Source organism: Haliotis rubra, unplaced genomic scaffold (assembly GCF_003918875.1).
Source record: "Haliotis rubra isolate DU_JTF1 unplaced genomic scaffold, ASM391887v1 Scf947, whole genome shotgun sequence".
In the NCBI taxonomy this organism is placed as follows: domain Eukaryota; kingdom Metazoa; phylum Mollusca; class Gastropoda; order Lepetellida; family Haliotidae; genus Haliotis; species Haliotis rubra.
In genome coordinates, this window is record NW_025767687.1 from 281,765 (window position 1) to 298,529 (window position 16,765).

General features: G+C 41.6%; 1 protein-coding gene across 1 annotated transcript; it reads left to right on the top strand.

Annotated features, from left to right (window-relative positions):
* Nucleotides 1-4,281: 4,281 nt before the first annotated feature.
* LOC124264837 (MOXD1 homolog 1-like) lies at nt 4,282-15,135 on the top strand (the record flags this gene model as incomplete). The annotated part of the gene is given in 12 exon segments (XM_046699621.1): nt 4,282-4,362; nt 4,711-4,840; nt 5,399-5,497; nt 6,690-6,869; nt 7,849-7,895; nt 10,358-10,462; nt 10,465-10,515; nt 10,981-10,987; nt 11,311-11,553; nt 13,318-13,414; nt 13,998-14,283; nt 14,709-15,135. Coding segments are annotated over 12 exon segments (1,623 nt in total), but the record flags the coding sequence as incomplete, so codon positions are not given.
* Nucleotides 15,136-16,765: the final 1,630 nt, after the last annotated feature.

Consider the following 16,765-nt stretch of genomic DNA (forward strand, 5'->3'; position numbering starts at 1 on the left):
GGGTCACACAATGACCAATCGGGTTTGATTCACACTCAATCAGTTGAACAATATGCCATGTTACGGAGAAATGGACTACCGACGCATGTTAACACTATTACTGCAAAGGTCAGTGGTAGGTCATTGTTGTACCGGGCGGTGGGGTAGCCTAGTGGTTAAAGCGTTCGCTCGTCACGCCGAAGACCCGGGTTCGATTCCCCACATGGGCACAATGTGTGAAGCCTATTTGTGGTGTCCCCCGCCGTGATATTGCTGGAATATTGCTAAAAACGGCGTAACACCATACTCACTCACTCACTCACTCATTGTTGTACCCATGGTGAAGACAGTTTGTGGACATCACGTGGGTAACCTCTGTATCACTCTTGTGCTTTGATCGTTTGTTATTTAATGCCATACTCAGCAAATTCCCAGCTATATGGCGGTTGTCTGTAAATAAGCGGACCAGACAGCCCAGTGATTGACATCATGAGCATCGATTTGCGCAATTGGGAACCGGTGACATGTGTCAACCAAGTCAGGGCCTGGCCACCAGATCCCGTTAGTCGCCCCTTACGACAAGCATGGGTTACTGAAGATCAATTCTAACCCGGGTCTTCACGGGCTGAATCTTGTGCTGCTGAAATATATAGAAATGAAAAGTCATGAAATAGCCTCATCAGTTTAATATACAGACATAAGCATGATGAGACTGAATGACGTGGAGGAATGACTTAAACTGCCCAACAGTCAGGGCGGTGGGGTATTAGTGGTTAAAGCACTCGCTCGTCACGCCGAAGACCCTGGTTCGATTCCACACATTGACAAAATGTGTGAAGCCCACTTCTGGTGTCCCCTGCATCGATATTGCTGGAATAGTACCAAAAGCAGCGTAAAACTCACTCACTCCAACAATAATTTTTCTGGGTATGTCCATACTGTTATCTTGAATAAGTGATTTTTTAAAATCCTTACAAGTTCAGGAACGTTGTACCTACTGCCCTAGATTTGTCATGAAATAGGCCTTACACACAATCAAAAGAACATGGGACACTCAATTCTGGCCTCAAGTGAGTGAGTGAGTGAGTGAGTTTGGTTTTACGCCTCTTTTATCAATATTCCAGCAACATCACGGCGGGGGGACACCAGAAATGGGCTTCACACAATGTACCCATGTGGGGAATCGAACCCGGGTCCTCGGTGTGACGAGCCAACGCTTTAACCACTAGGCTATCCCACCGCCCCGTCATTGTTTTCGCTGTGTTCAAGTTTTGTGCGATGTTATTGACGTTGTTGAAATACATGAACATGTATATGTGATGGTTAATTTGAATTTAACATTTCTTTCAATTTTCAGTTACATAGAGAACAAAATCTATATAAACTGACGAACAAAAGAAAGTACACACCTGGTGTTTTGGGATTATTTGAAAAGAGTTGTGATTTGACTGGCAACTTCGCAATTGGGCACGATATCTGTGGTGTTTTGGCAACATATTAGGAAAGTCTGTGACCTATATATCACTGTAAAAACTCTTTTCAAAACATTTACGTCGCTTTTTGTAAAGTAATCCAAAAGCACCGGGTGTGTACTTTCTTTTGTACCTCAGTTTATATATACTTTATTTTGCCCCTGTGAACACCAATGACAGATAACAACCAGTCTTGACTATCTGAAACCATTACATTGAGAACAAAAGGCGGTAAAATTGGCTCTGGATGGATCGCTGAAAATCAATGATAACACCAGGTGTTCGCGAAAAGTGTACGACCTGCCCTCCCGATAGTATAAGGCATAGCAGTGGATCATTCGTGACCAACTCGTGTTATTCCGTGACAAGCCGAATAGCGTGGTTACGGAAAGAGGCGAGTAGTGACGAATGGAGGGGACGAGTCTAATAGCGAGGTTACGGAAAGAGGCGAGTAGTGGCGAATGAGCAGTTGATATCACCGCCAATGATACAAAATCAATCGTCACCACTCGCCTCTTTCCGTAAGCTCCAAGACGTATTCGGCTTGTCCCGGAATAACACGAGCTGGTCTCGAATGATACAAAATGGCCTCGTTGAAAACACGTTGAACGTAAGAAGCCACTTCCCTCTCATTTTTGAAATAATCCACGTATGGACAAATCCATCTCATTTATGAAATCAGATTATACCCCACTCCTATTGAAACTATCACTGTTTGCTAAAACTGTTCATAGTCATTTCTAAACCAATATTTCCACTTGTTGTTGTATTATAAACGATTGTATGTTCTCTATATCATTCTGTATGATATACGAGAATAAAATTATGTTCTGTTCTGTTCTGTTCTGAAAACATTTAGCGAGTCAGTAGACAGTAATTGCGGTGTATCATCGTCAGCTGTGGAACCCCACTTGTCTCTAAAGGTCAGCCACCATTCTCAAAATCAACCATAACTAGGTCGCTAACATCCTCCTGTCCCCTACCAGATGCACTGCCCCACTGCCAGGTGGTCTGCTAGTATAGGTTTCACAGCAGCCGTCTTCTGACAGGAATTCATGCATGATGGCTCACTTAAGGTACTGTTACTTCCTGTTGTTTTTCTCTAAGCATAGTGGAAAGGTAGAGTAATAAAATTGAAATGGCAAACGAAAACGATTTATCGCCACAGAATATTTCTAAGAAGTATATTCCAGCAATATCACGGTGGACGACACTAATTGTTGGCTTCACACATTGTACCCATGTAGGGGATCGAACTGCAGGGGGCACCCAAAGTGGGCTTCACACATTTTGTCAATGTGTGGAATCGAACCCGGGTCTTCGGCGTGACGAGCGAGTGCTTTAACCACACACATACCCCAGGCCACTGAATCGCTCACGTTACATGAGAGTATAAAGATAATTTTGGTCACATTCATAAATATACTAACAGGTTTTTCTGGAATTTATTCATGTTTACTTTTTTCGTGGTCGCAAAAGACATCCTTGTCGTACACCTCTCTTTAACATTCGCGTAAGTTTCTTCAGATTCTGAATCGAAATTTAGTTTACTGTAGAAAAAATAATATAGCCCAGCGGATAAGTGTAGTTTTTTTACTGAATTGTGCACTTTGTGTTACAAGCATGAAATTTGGCATGATTGTAGCTTATACCCTTCTTATTAAATAAAGATCGAGAGGCCTCGCAGATTTTTTTATACTTTTCATAAATTTTTTATTTATTTGGGGAATTGGAAAAAATAAATCATTTTTTCTACTATTTTCATCATAACTTCTTTTAAAATTCTCCAATTCTCATAAGTCATATATCAAATTGTAGGAAATTCATAGCTGATCATTTTTCATCTATACATGCTTTCTTATCTTTAACTGTTAGGTCTACGGAAGTCAATATATATCATGATTACCCGAAAATTGGAAAATTGCCGGCCATTTTTCAAAATTGCCGGCCATTTTTCAAAATGGCCGCCATATAGACTGCATCAGTAAAATAAGTATGAGATCACCCCGTGATCTAACATGTTTTAATCATTTCTTTGCAAATTCAATACCAAAAGCCTCGCAGACTCGGTCCATTTTCAAATTATGAAAAATATATAAATTCTGCAAGGCCTCTCGATCTTTATTTAATAAGAAGGGTATAAGCCACAATTATGCCAAATTTCATGCTTGTAACACAGAGTGCACAATTTGATCACTTATCCGCTGGGCTAATAATGTTATTAGAAGCTCCATTAATCTGTTGCACAACAGAATCTTAAAATTTATGAGGGTTTAATTACGTTATTAATTAAATCAGAGTTAGAATTTATCTTCAGCAACCCATACTTGTCTTAAGAGGGCACATACAGGATCGGATGGTCAGGCTCGCTGACTTGGCTGACACATGTCATCGCATTCCATCTGCGTTGATCGATGCTCATGCTGTTGATCACTGGACTGCCTTGTCCACACCGCCTCCATATAGCTGGAATATTGCGACGTTAAACGCAAAAAGAAACAAACAATGCAAATGATCTGCAACATACTCTTCAGGTTCCTAGGGCGGTGGGGTAGCCTAGTGGTGAAAGCGTTCGCTCGTCACGCCGAAGACCCGGGTTCGATTCCCCACATGAGTAAAATGGGAGAAGCCCATTTCTGATGTCCCCCACAGTGATACTGCTGGAATATTGCTAAAAGCGGCGTAAACCCCCATTCACTTACTCCCTCACTTCAGGTTTCTGATGCTGGTGGTAATGAACGCCAGCTTGACGCTGGCCTATCAGATGTTCATGAAGAGGCTGCCAAATGCTGACCAGGTACCCCATCCCTGTAAACTCCACCACACGTGGCCAGGGGTGGGACACAGGAATCCCAAGGGAACGGGGCAGAGAAATCAGTTTGGTTTGGACTTTTTTGCTGCCGGTCAGAGAGTAAGTTGCAATTTCATTTTTCACCGCCTGGAGCCAGACTTTCAACTTGCTTGCTCTGCATTGTCATTAAAGAAAACGCCATTTTTGCGTTTATTAACAACTGTATCGCTTTTGTCAGTTTAGATTAGACATTTTAGCTGCCGCTCAAAGCGTAAGTTGTTTATTCTTTTTCATTTTCCATCGCATGGAAAAAGACCTTTCACCCACGTACCCTTCATTGTCATCAACGAGAACGCTATTTTGAGAGTATATACGAGTGTATCGTTATTTAAGTTAACCGACATCTATATGAATTTTGTACGAGATAATTAGAGTGTGACCATTAAACGTCTACCTTCTTCCTGTCAGTGGACTCGAACCTTCTGTGAGATGGATTCCGATGATGACGGAAGGACAAACGGCGAGGAACTCGGAGATCCCGGATGTGTGTGGAAGGAAGGAGACATACCCGACGTCACTTCCGGGATAACACACCCAGGTTGTCTTCTGCAAGTTTTTTCGTAATATTTATGAAACGTGGGGAAAATGATACTTTGTATGGATCATAGATAGGATATTGACAAATGTAATTTTCGAACACCCCTTACTAATCATTACGAACTCTTTGCATATTTTATTGATCAACTTCAGTTGTAACTCGCAAATGATGGAATAACAAAAATCAGATGTATCCATACACGTGATTATTTTTGTTCAAAGAATGTAGGTGCTTTTGGAAAAAAATATTTTATATGTTGAAATTAAACATGTCTGTTGACATGTCAGTGAGTCAAAGCAAAACAAAGATTAGCAAGACACATTTTACTGATCTAATTCCAGACGCGACTGTTGCTTAAACATATAAAGGAAATTTCAGAGCTGTGTATATGTCATATCATCCCTTAGAAAAGTCTGTGATGAGAAATGATAATAAAATGAGTAAACAATTAAGGGCTTTTGTTTACACTCGAGGAAAGTAACTTGTTATTCACCGAAATTACTCTCATGATCCGAAACCGCATTGTCACGACATGAACAAAGGTTAGTTTTCGCCCAGGAATATGCGATCCTTGGGGAGGCCAAGAATGTAGTGCAGACAATGGCTGGGTGTCGTGTGAGACTGAGGAATTCAACTGCAGTGCAACTTCAGAGCCAGGTGAATAGAAAATAGTGAACCGCATTCACATACACGCACGCACGCACGCACACGCATTCACACGAAAGTAAAAGCACCTCTAACTAAACTTGACCTCATTAATCATATTTTCTTCTTCCTCAATTGTGCTTTTTTCCGAGAGACATTGTAATATCGGATTAAAATTACTGTCGCATGTACTTTAACCCTGGGGGGGCGGTGGGGTAGCCTAATGGTTAAAGCGTTGGCTCGTCACGCCGAAGATCCGGGTTCGAATCCCCACATGGGTACATCGATTTCTGGTGTCCCCGCCGTGATGATGCTGGAATATTGCTAAAAGCGGCGTAAAACCAAACTCAGTCAGTCAGTACTTTAACCCTGTAGTGGCGGTCCTTAGGGATATTAACTGGATTTTACTAGTACGGAAATGTGTTAATGCCCGCCAGTTTACGAGGTCATACCACTCCTGCCGCAAACCCGTCTGATCAGGACTACAAAGTTCAAAGCCGGTAAAACTTTTAAAATGTTTTATAGTAAATATTACAGTATATATATAAATTTAGATATAAGGATATTTCCAAAGTTAGCGAAATTTGATGTTTTATGCAATTTTCTATTTTGAGATTTGTTCAGGTGAATAGTAGTCTTGTTTTCTATGAGTTTGTGACGGACGCCACATTCACTTTCTCAGGAACACCTGGTGTCAATTGTGCTTGACAGTGATTCATAAACATAGAAACCGTGAAGATCCGGGTTAGAATATTGATCTTTAGTAACCCATGATTGTCGTTAGAGGCGACTAACAGGATCGGGTGGTCAGGCTCGCTGACTTGGTTGACACATGTCATTGCATCCCATTTGCGTAGATCGATGCTCATGATGTTGATCACTGGATTGTCTAGTCCAGACTCGATTATTTACAGACCGCCGCCATATAGCTGGAATATTGCTGAGTGTGGCATAAAACTGAATTCACTCACTCACTCGCTCATAAAGAAATGTTTAAAGGTACAGTCATGCTCGTACAGAGGAGATTATAGTGACACTTTTCCCACTGTTTTCATTTGGGCAATTATATTTCCATAATAAAACAAGAGAGATTTTGAACTTGAATGAAAAGATATTTTTATGAAAATGAAAAATCTTTTGCCCTGTATATTAATCATTCTGATTAAGCATGTTTTGCTGTATTTTCAAATTTGATCGATTGCAGAAGTTCAAATGAGAACATTAAGATTCCCTCGAATGAAGGTTCCCAGTACGGAGACGAACTATTTCTGCCAGACCTTTGACCTACCGGCTGACCGAGATTATCATCTCATAGCGACTGAGCCTGTAATCGACAACATCCATGTGATGCACCACATCCGACTGATGGGCTGTAGGGATGAGGGTAGGTGGCCTGACAGTAAATGTCACATAACAGTTAATCGTTGTGACCTTGCCGCGTCGGGATATGCCCGGAATGTATGTCAGTGTGGGAGAGAGGAACTGCGCTTGTCTGTTTATCTGTTGTAAAATATACAAATAAAACAAAATGTATGTACACTACGGTTATAACTACGGAAGCACTGAAGGGACCTGATGAAATAAAATTGATCTTGAGCGCACGAGTTAGTATGTTGAGTGCACAAGTTAATATATTGAGCGCACAAGTTAGTATGTTGAGCGCACAAGTTAGTATGTTGAGCGCACGAGTTAGTATGTTGAGCGCACAAGTTAACATCTTGAGCGCACAAGTTAGTATGTTGAGCGCACGAGTTAGTATGTTGAGCGCACAAGTTAGTATGTTGAGCGCACTAGTAAGTATGTTGAGAGCACAAGTTAGTATGTTTGAGCGCACAAGTTAACATCTTGAGCGCACAAGTTAGTATGTTTGAGCGCACGAGTTAGTATGTTGAGTGCACAAGTTAATATATTGAGCGCATAAGTTAAAATGTTGAGCGCACAAGTTAATATGTTGAGCGCACAAGTCCATAGGCAGTTCATGAGGAAGCACAGGAGCGGAAAACGCGAGCTGACTCATTATTTCAGTCTTTGGTTCCAAAACAAAGATAACACATCTTCTTGTAAAATCATGGTATAGTATAGTACGCCACTTGAAGCGCATTCTGAGTTGCATGTCCCTCTTTCGAACCAGATACCATGATTGGCGTGATGTATGTTAGTGAATGAGTTAATATATTGAGCGCATAAAGTTGGTATGTTTTACGCCAAGTTGGTATGTTGAGCGCACAAGTTCCAGCAATATCTTGAGGGGACACCAGAAATGGACTTCATGTTGTACCCATGGGGTTCGAATATGTTGACGGCGTGACGAGCGGATGCTTTTACCACGAGGGTAATATACCGAGCCCCCGTTGATGTTACAGACTTTATTGCGGACAACTTCGACGATCTGGACAAAGACATGGTTTTCGTTGGATGCATAAAAAAATGTATCCAATGCGGTTTAATCGTGAAACAGGATAGTGTACGTTCGTTGCTAATAGTGTTGGACACGGATGGCGTTGAATTTCGCTCAAGACACCGTCTTCATCGACGTGTTTATTCTTCAACTTCCTCTGTTGTTAAAACATGTTAATTAAACTACAACACACATACGTATACATAAGGGATTGAAACGGAGGAAGTAAAACGGGGAACATGGTATTTTAGTAAGAAATAAAGTCGGTATATGTGCTATACGTGCACATACTAATGGATCAAATAAATAGGAAGTGTTATATGATATTGTACGGTTCGTGGCCGGGAAGACTAAAATCGTGACGCTTCACTGTGTAATAACTTAAACCAATAACGTAACACACGGATATACCTTTTTATATATAAAGGGTACCTCCCAAGTTCGCCGTATACAGCAACTGTAGATGATTTGGCACTGATCTGCAAAATACGCCTACGAAATTGTGAATTATTCCAAATTCAGAACATTTCACAATACCCCCATACTTCACCATACATCATAGTAGAGGTAACAAAAGTGTCGAATAGTTACACAAGGTTTTCAATGAAAAGTTTTAACAACTGAAAAGCATTCATAGCTCTACGACCTTTGTCTGCTAAAGTTCTATAAGCTGGTGTAAAGGAGCCTGTGTAAGACAACACTATATTTCCTCCGGTCGAATCTTCCCTCCTTTACGAAAAACCTTCTTTTTTTTCTTTTGTCTACATTAACGTTAAGGCTTCAGTCTGTGCAATAATTGGAAAGCGTATAAAGTGATAGCTGTAAACCTCCAGGTGATTCGGATATGCGCACCATATCGTCCGTAAATAGTAGTATAAAATGGTTAATATAGTCAAGCAGCAATCCCGCGTCGATACTTTTCTGTAGTGCTACTTCAATATCTTCAAGATATAGGGAGAAAAGAATCGGTAACATTACACCCCCCTTGTTTAATACCCAGGGAGCATAGACAGAAGCCAGATAACTCACCATTGTGTTTAACACATGATTTCACAGTGTCATATTAGACACGATAAATTTACATAGTCTACCTCTGATGCCCACCAGATTTGAAAGCATAGTGAGCATCAGAGATGATGTTGTATATTTCACACCATGAGACAAGTCTCGCTGTTAATACCGAAGTAAAGAGTTTTGAAAAGCAACTGTTTATGGTGATTCCCCTGTAATTACTTTCATCTTCAAGTTCTAAACAAGCGAAGAAGATAAACACTCTACTATAACAATGTTTTGGAAAGAAATCTCTCTACTCCCGACATGGATTATGCTTTCCGGCTCCGTATCTTTAGCTTTGGCGGTACTCCCCTACTCCCTTGGAAATTAGCTCTCCCAGGAAATCCGAAATATACATTTTAGCCTTCCCGGGACATCTGAAAAATAAATTTAAGCCTTCCCGGCACGACACCTATTGTACAGAATTAAACTCAGTACATCAGACATGAGTTTTACATGTTTCATGGTCATGTAATACTATATATACATGTACATAATAAAGCCGTATCCAAGCTTTACGCTATAGTGTTCATAATACTTTGTACCAATATTAGAAGGCAGTAAAACCACTATTCATCCCTGCAATAAACTCCTACTCATGTTTATGTTTTAATTCTTATCATTACATTACACATACCTGGGCCTGCTTTATGTAATAAAGCAAAAAAGTAGTAAAATCAGTTACAAAGAATAGTATTGACAAGAATATAGACGATGAACATTTACATAAACATTATCAATATTCATGATACATTTGCATACTTTTGCATAGTCTCATCATAAACACCGACTTTGCATCGTTTGAAATCTTCCAAAAAGGATATAAGTTTGTACATTTTAGCCACCAGTCAAGGAAACGTGCGTTCCATTAATGCCTTTAGGTGTTAAACACGAAGTTGAGCGCTCAAGATACTAACTTGTGCGCTCAAGATAAATTTTTTTTCATCAGGTCCCTTCAGCGCTTCCATATGTAACGAACTCAATGGGATCGTAAATTTAGCTCGTTATACGCATATCGACTGAAATGTAAGGCAAGTGGCCGGGACCAGAAGTCAGTTTGTTATATCCGTCAGTTCGTTATAACCGTATTCGTTATAAACGTAGTCTACTGTGATAGTATGTATTCTTCTTGATCCTTGTTACGCTGTCGTCACTGTCAAACGTTTCTATCGCTAACATCTGGTGTCAATTATTTTCAGTAATTCTTTATCGCTTTTACGAGCATTGGGATTTGTCGTGTCTAGCATTCTCTAGCATTGACGTTTTATATTTCAATAAAATAACCCCTTGTACCCCGAGGATGTGGGACGTTGCTTATGATATGGGATTGTCTGAACCAGATAAGATATTTTACAGGAATTCGTTTATGTGTGTTCTTTTTTTTTTTTAACAAAAATAAAGTATTTGTCATTTCAACTCAGTGCCTAAGATCCACCATCCTCGCCAATGCTATATGGCGGAGCGGGGTTACAATGACGTCATTGGTTTTGTGGACAGTGGGCCTGGCTGGTCAGTGCCTGTACAAGGAGAGGCTGGTTTCAGGCTCGGTACTTCCGGCTACAAGAAGGTGCTACTGGAGGTGAGTTGGGTTTTAAGCCGCTGTTAGCAATATCCCAACAATATCACGAAAGGGACACCAGAAATGGGCTTCACACACTGTACCCATATGGGGAATCGAAACCGAGTCTTCGACGTGACGAACGAACGCTTTAACCACTCGGCTACCCCACCGACCAAGGTCGATACGAATGTATATTTACATACTCTTCGATCGTTTTAGAAATTTTATGGTGATAATCATATGTTTATTCAAGGTATCCATGTATGATCAATGCGACATTTACCCTGATGCGTCCATACGAATATCGATGATATTATTCTAACTGTATCCATCTCGAACCCGTTAGGTGTCGAAGGTGCAATCAGCCAATACGAGTGAATTATTTTACATTTTTACTACTATCTCACAGACACTCGTCACCAAAATACTGAGAACTTCAGGTTTCACCTATATCATGTCACCTGCCTGTGTTTTTCTCTCCAGTCTGTTAGTCGGAATAATAGCGCTTACATTTTTCTAAGTGGCAGTGTTGTGTTGTTGCACAAAATAGCCGACGTTAAATACAACGTGATGTATCTAATATTCTGTACAGGATCGGGTGGTAAGGCTCGCTGACTTGCTTGACACATGTCATCGCATCCCAATTGCGTAGATCGATGCTCATGATGTTGATCACTGGATTGTCTGGTCCAAACTCGATTATTTACAGACCGTCGCCATATTGCTGACTGCGGCGTAAAACTAAACTCACTCTCACTCACTAATATCTTGTACTTTTTTATTATCTAACATTATCACCTTCATATGTTTTAGCTGCACTGGAACAACCCGAGATGCGCGACGACTACCATGACGCGTCGGGGTTAAAGATCTTCTACACACCACGACTACGCCAATACGATGCAGGAATTCTGTGGACGGGTCAGGAACGTCTGATGTTACCACCAGGGCAGTCGAAAATAGTTGTTCAGTCAACTTGCCCGTCTGAGTGTACAAAACGCCGTTTTTCCAGGCCTATATACATCACTAACTCTCTCAACCATATGCATTACATGGGTATGTATCAATGAGTGAGTGAGTGAGTGAGTTTAGTTTTACTCCGCTTTAGCAATATTCCACGACGGGGATACACACACATTGTATCCATGACGGGAATCGAACCGGGGTTTTCATCCTGATGAGCGAACGCTTTAACCACAAGGCTATCCCACCATCCCTTAGGTTTTGCGGTTAGCTTAGTTAGTGAAGTGTTAGCTTGTTACGCCGGTTCGACTTCCAACATGGTTTCAAAGGTTTAAACCCAATCATGTTGGGTAGTGTCCTGGTTAAAACGTTCGCTCGCCCGTGTTCGATTTCCCATGTGGGTAAAGCCTATTTTTGGTGAAATATTTGTTAAATAGGCGTATAATTGTGGTGGCGAGGAGTTTTGTAGACACATTCTCTCTATCCCTATCCCTGGGACACTGTTGGTAACAACTGTCCACATCACTACGTGCGCATCATTAGGTTTGTTTATCCTGAGGGGCGGTTGGGTAGCATAGTGGTTAAAGCGTTCCATCGGCACTCCAAATTCCGGGTTCAATTCCCTACGTTGATCAGCATTATCAAATACAACATATTATCTTGCATTTAGGTACTATATTTTCGCAAGCAACTATGACATGTACTTTGATGAAATTTGCCGACAATATGCGAGTGTCACGCAAGGCCGTTATAGTAAGTGAGTGAGTGAGTTACGTTTTACGCCCCTTTTAGCAATATTCCAGTAATATTACCGCGTGGACACCAGGGACCGGATTCACTAAACTTCTAAGAATTTTCTTAGTTTCTATGCTTAAGTTTCTTGGAAACTAAGAATTCTTACCAGACTTAAGAATTCTTAAGGCTTAAGAAAATTCTAAGAAATTTTGTGAATCCGGCCCCAGGAATGGGCTCCACATATTTACCCATGTGTGGGGCGGCTACCCCGAAGCCCTATTTTTTATTATGAAATAGGAAGATGTCTACTGAGTTCAAAGCCAGTCCTGTAATGTAGTCATGGAAACGACAGACGCATGTTCTTGTAGAAGGACACACCTTCAGTGAGTCTTTCATTTAGCCCTGAAAGGCACTAGCCGAAGGAGACTGTTACCCACAAGGCTACCACGCCGTCCCTCAGGAAATATGTAACGATGCGCCTGTTGTTTCCAATTATATCAGGTCATAATTGACTCTAAACTCACATGGTCCACTGTCAGGTCATAATTGACTCTATACTCACATCTTGCATCGTCAGGGCATGACTCTATACTCACCCGGTGGGCGAGCTGGCTAAGGCGCCAGGCTAGTGATCCAGCGAGGTCGAGGTGTCGGGATATCGAGCCCACCTGTGACCAGGTGTAAAAACCTCGTAGTCAACTTTGTGTGCAGACTCTTTCAGTGTTGTCACAACCCCTAGTGTACAGTACACAACCCTGTGCACTTAAAAGTACCACGAATCCGTTGGTATATGACCAGATGGTGGCCTCATGAATACGTGCAAACACCTAGTTGCGGGTACAGCAACGTGCAGTGAACATGGACAAAGTACTGTGACTATGTGTCCCAGTCCACCCAGCTGTGAATGGGTACCTCGTTAGGATGAGAAAGCCACAATAACTCGGTGCGCCTAGTGGCTGCAAGAGTTGTATACTCCCCAGGGGAGTTGAGATTGATAATGCGATGGGCCGTTGAGATTGACATCCAATGATCGAGGGAAAAAATACCAGCGCCTTGATCATGCACTAGTTGCCTGGATATGTGCGCTATATAAATATCCTATAACAATATAACAAATTTCAGGAATCTCTGAGAGCGTTGAACACCTGCGGGAGGGGAAGAGATTACAGTACCTGACAAATGAAGCCTACTACACCTACGACAACCCCGTAATTAACACGTGAGTCCATGATCTGTAGGAAACCGTGAACAAAACAGTGATAAATACTACTTTTTTGAAAAGAAAGACTTGCATCAAAATGACAATTTTAGGCGTCATAACGAGAGTTCGCCAAACGAGACAATGCGCCTGCCTTAAACATTCACAGTCCACAGGTTCAGCGCAGATCATCTTTCTTTCGTTGTTGCTTAACGCCACACTCAGCAATATTCCAGCAATATGGTGGCGGTCTGTAAATAATCGAATCTGGACCAGACAATCCAGTGATTGACATCCCGAACATCGATCTACACAATTGGGGTACGATGACATGTGTCTACCACGTCAGCGAGTCTGACTACCCCATCCCGTCAGTCGCCTCTTACGACCAGCATGGGTTACTTAACACCTTGTCCCGGAATAACACGAGTGGGTCACGCATGAGATGGCGACAGTCCCGAAAGCGCTGCCCCTCAAATTCTAACAACATGTCGAAACATTTTCCTCTGTGCAAGTGATGAATGTAGACAAGCATAAGATTGGATGGACAGAATACTATGGCGTCTAGGTATATAACTATTCAATAATTTTGTGTCTGTTGTAGTTTTGATCCTCCTCTGGAGGTTCGACCGGGGGACGTCTTCAAGACCACCTGCGTGTATCGCACCGTCTCCCGTCGGGTCACGACGGTTTGGGGCGAGGGGACGAATGACGAAATGTGTTACTCCTTGCTAATGTTCTATCCAAAATCTGCCGTCTCTAACATCTACTGCGACGGCTGGGGCGACTACAACTCTTGCATGGTGGACGACGACGGATTTTACCGTGGCTGTCATGTTCAAAGTTTCAAGAATCTAACACATCCAGCAACACAGAAGATTTTCCACAAGGTTATTTATGCTTATGACCGCTTATGTACAGACGTATATTTATAAAAAATAATTATACTTTTTTTTGTATTTCATCCACAAATTGAAACCGGGCTCTCAGAAAACGTGTGGGCTTTTCTCATTTCCTCGGGGACCAGTGGCGTAGTGATATTGCAGTGTCTCTGCTATCCCGTGAAGACTCGTAAAGATCCGGGATAGAATTGATCTTCAGTAACGCATGTTTGTCCTAAGAGGCGACTAACGAGATTGGGTGGTCAGGTTCGCTGACTTGGTTGACACATGTCATCGTATCCCAATTGCCAAGATCGATGCTCATGATGTTGATCACTTGTTTCAACACGCCTCTCAGGAACATTTGAAATAAAGTAAATACCATTCAAAACTGAGTGTTAACCTATTCACTCCCTATCTCGTTTTGTCCACAGATACTGAAACACTGTGACTTCAAACATGGCGAATGTCTACCAGAGTGCCCGGATGTTGTCACGGAAGTAAGGAAGCATCCATGTTTGCAAGGAGACCTAGGTGACAAAATGTTGCAGGAGTTTACTGAAGACGGCAGTGCGAGGGGCATGAGGTTTGTGACTGCGCTCCGTTCCTGTGATTGTCCCCGATTGTCCGAACGCCACGTGGGCATGCAGGATATGACGTCATCTAGTGGACTTCGGCTCACGGAATCATATATTACTCTCGTTTTGTTAGTTTGGAACTGTTTTGCATAACAGTGAACAGAAGCCTTGTTGACAATGAATATACTACAGTCAACTTTGGAAACAACAAACTTTAAGGAACTCTTAGAGCAGTTTGCGATATTCGAAGTTCGAAATTCCTATATAAAAAAATTATTCCATCACGTATAGTGTTGGGAATTGGTTAAAATCTCATAATTGATGATTGGTTCTTTACAACCGATCAATCATCGAAATTAATTGATTAGCGTCATTTATGAAATTTGTTAATGCACATATAAATAAGGAAAAAAACATGTAGTTCTGGGGCTTTTTGGCAAAATTTCACATCTGTAAAGGATGACTAGTATGTTTGGAACATAAATTTCTTGGAGCCTTTAAGATAAATTCAATCGTGACTTGAAACGAGCTTGTAGTGCTTACAAAATGTAACAGACAAAACCAACCATGTGGAAAATATTGTTAATGAAAACAAGTGTTCGAAAATTGTTTGTGTTCTATTATGAGAAATTATGATCGATTGCTTGGTCGTTTAGTCACTACGACCAATCTTCGATTATTTCAATTAATCGGACCGCCACTAATCAAGTCAAGATTAAGCGTAAAAAATGTACAATATTATTATTCCTGTGACTCGAGAGAATATGTTAGTGGGAGTAATGGCGTGTGGTGTCCCTAGGTCATTCGTGACCCACCCGTGAAGTCCGGGCTAGAATTGATCTTCAGTAACCCATGCTTGTCGTAAGAGGTGACTAATGGGATCTGGTGGTCAGGCTCTCTGACTGCAGCTGGGTTGGCACATGTCATCGGTTCCCATTTGTATAGATCGATGTTCATGCTGTTGATTCCTGGGTTGTCTGGTCCAGACTCGATTATTTATAGACCGCCGCCATATAGCTGTAATATTACTGCGTGCGGCGTAAAATTAAAGTCACTCACTCACTCACTCACTCACTCACTCACTCACTCATCCCGTGACCCACTCCTGTTATTCCGGGACAAGCCGAATAGCGACTCTTCTCGGAGGTTATGGAAAGGGGTGACGAATGTTCCTAGGTCTGTTAACCAAGGGCAGGTGACACTTCCCTGTTCTACCCAAACCGGAAGTACAAACTGCAGATGACACATGGTGCCTGCCAATCTGCCTGTGTATGTTGTGTGCGTGTGTTGGTGGCTATGGTATAATGAGGCCTTTTTGACGTGTCAAGTGAATTTTTCAGGATTTTTAATAACTTTTACAGTTTTAACTTCTAAAGGGGCTTTTTACCTGAAACGATACTCTCTTGAGGTTTCGCCATTCGGGCCAGTGTAGATAAATCATGCATATGAGATTTCAAACACAAACTTGACAAAGCAAAAAACAGACGCGTGGTTACAGTTCCGTGGTTAAGAATACGCATGTTTTGATGTTTCTAAAGATTAAGCGAGACGTGTTAAGGTTTATATTTCCGAGGACGTCGACAGTACTGTGTCAACAGATGAAGCATTTGGACTAAACTGTGTCAACAGATGAAGCATTTGGACTAAACTGTGTCACCAGATGCAGCATTTGGACTACACTGTGTCACCAGATGCAGCATTTGGACTAAACTGTGTCACCAGATGTAGCATTTGGACTAAACTGTGTCACCAGATGCAGCATTTGGACTAAACTGTGTCACCAGATGCAGCATTTGGACTAAACTGTGTCAACAGATGAAGCATTTGGACTAAACTGTGTCACCAGATGCAGCATTTGGACTAAACTGTGTCACACGATGCAGCATTTGGACTAAACTGTGTCACCAGATGTA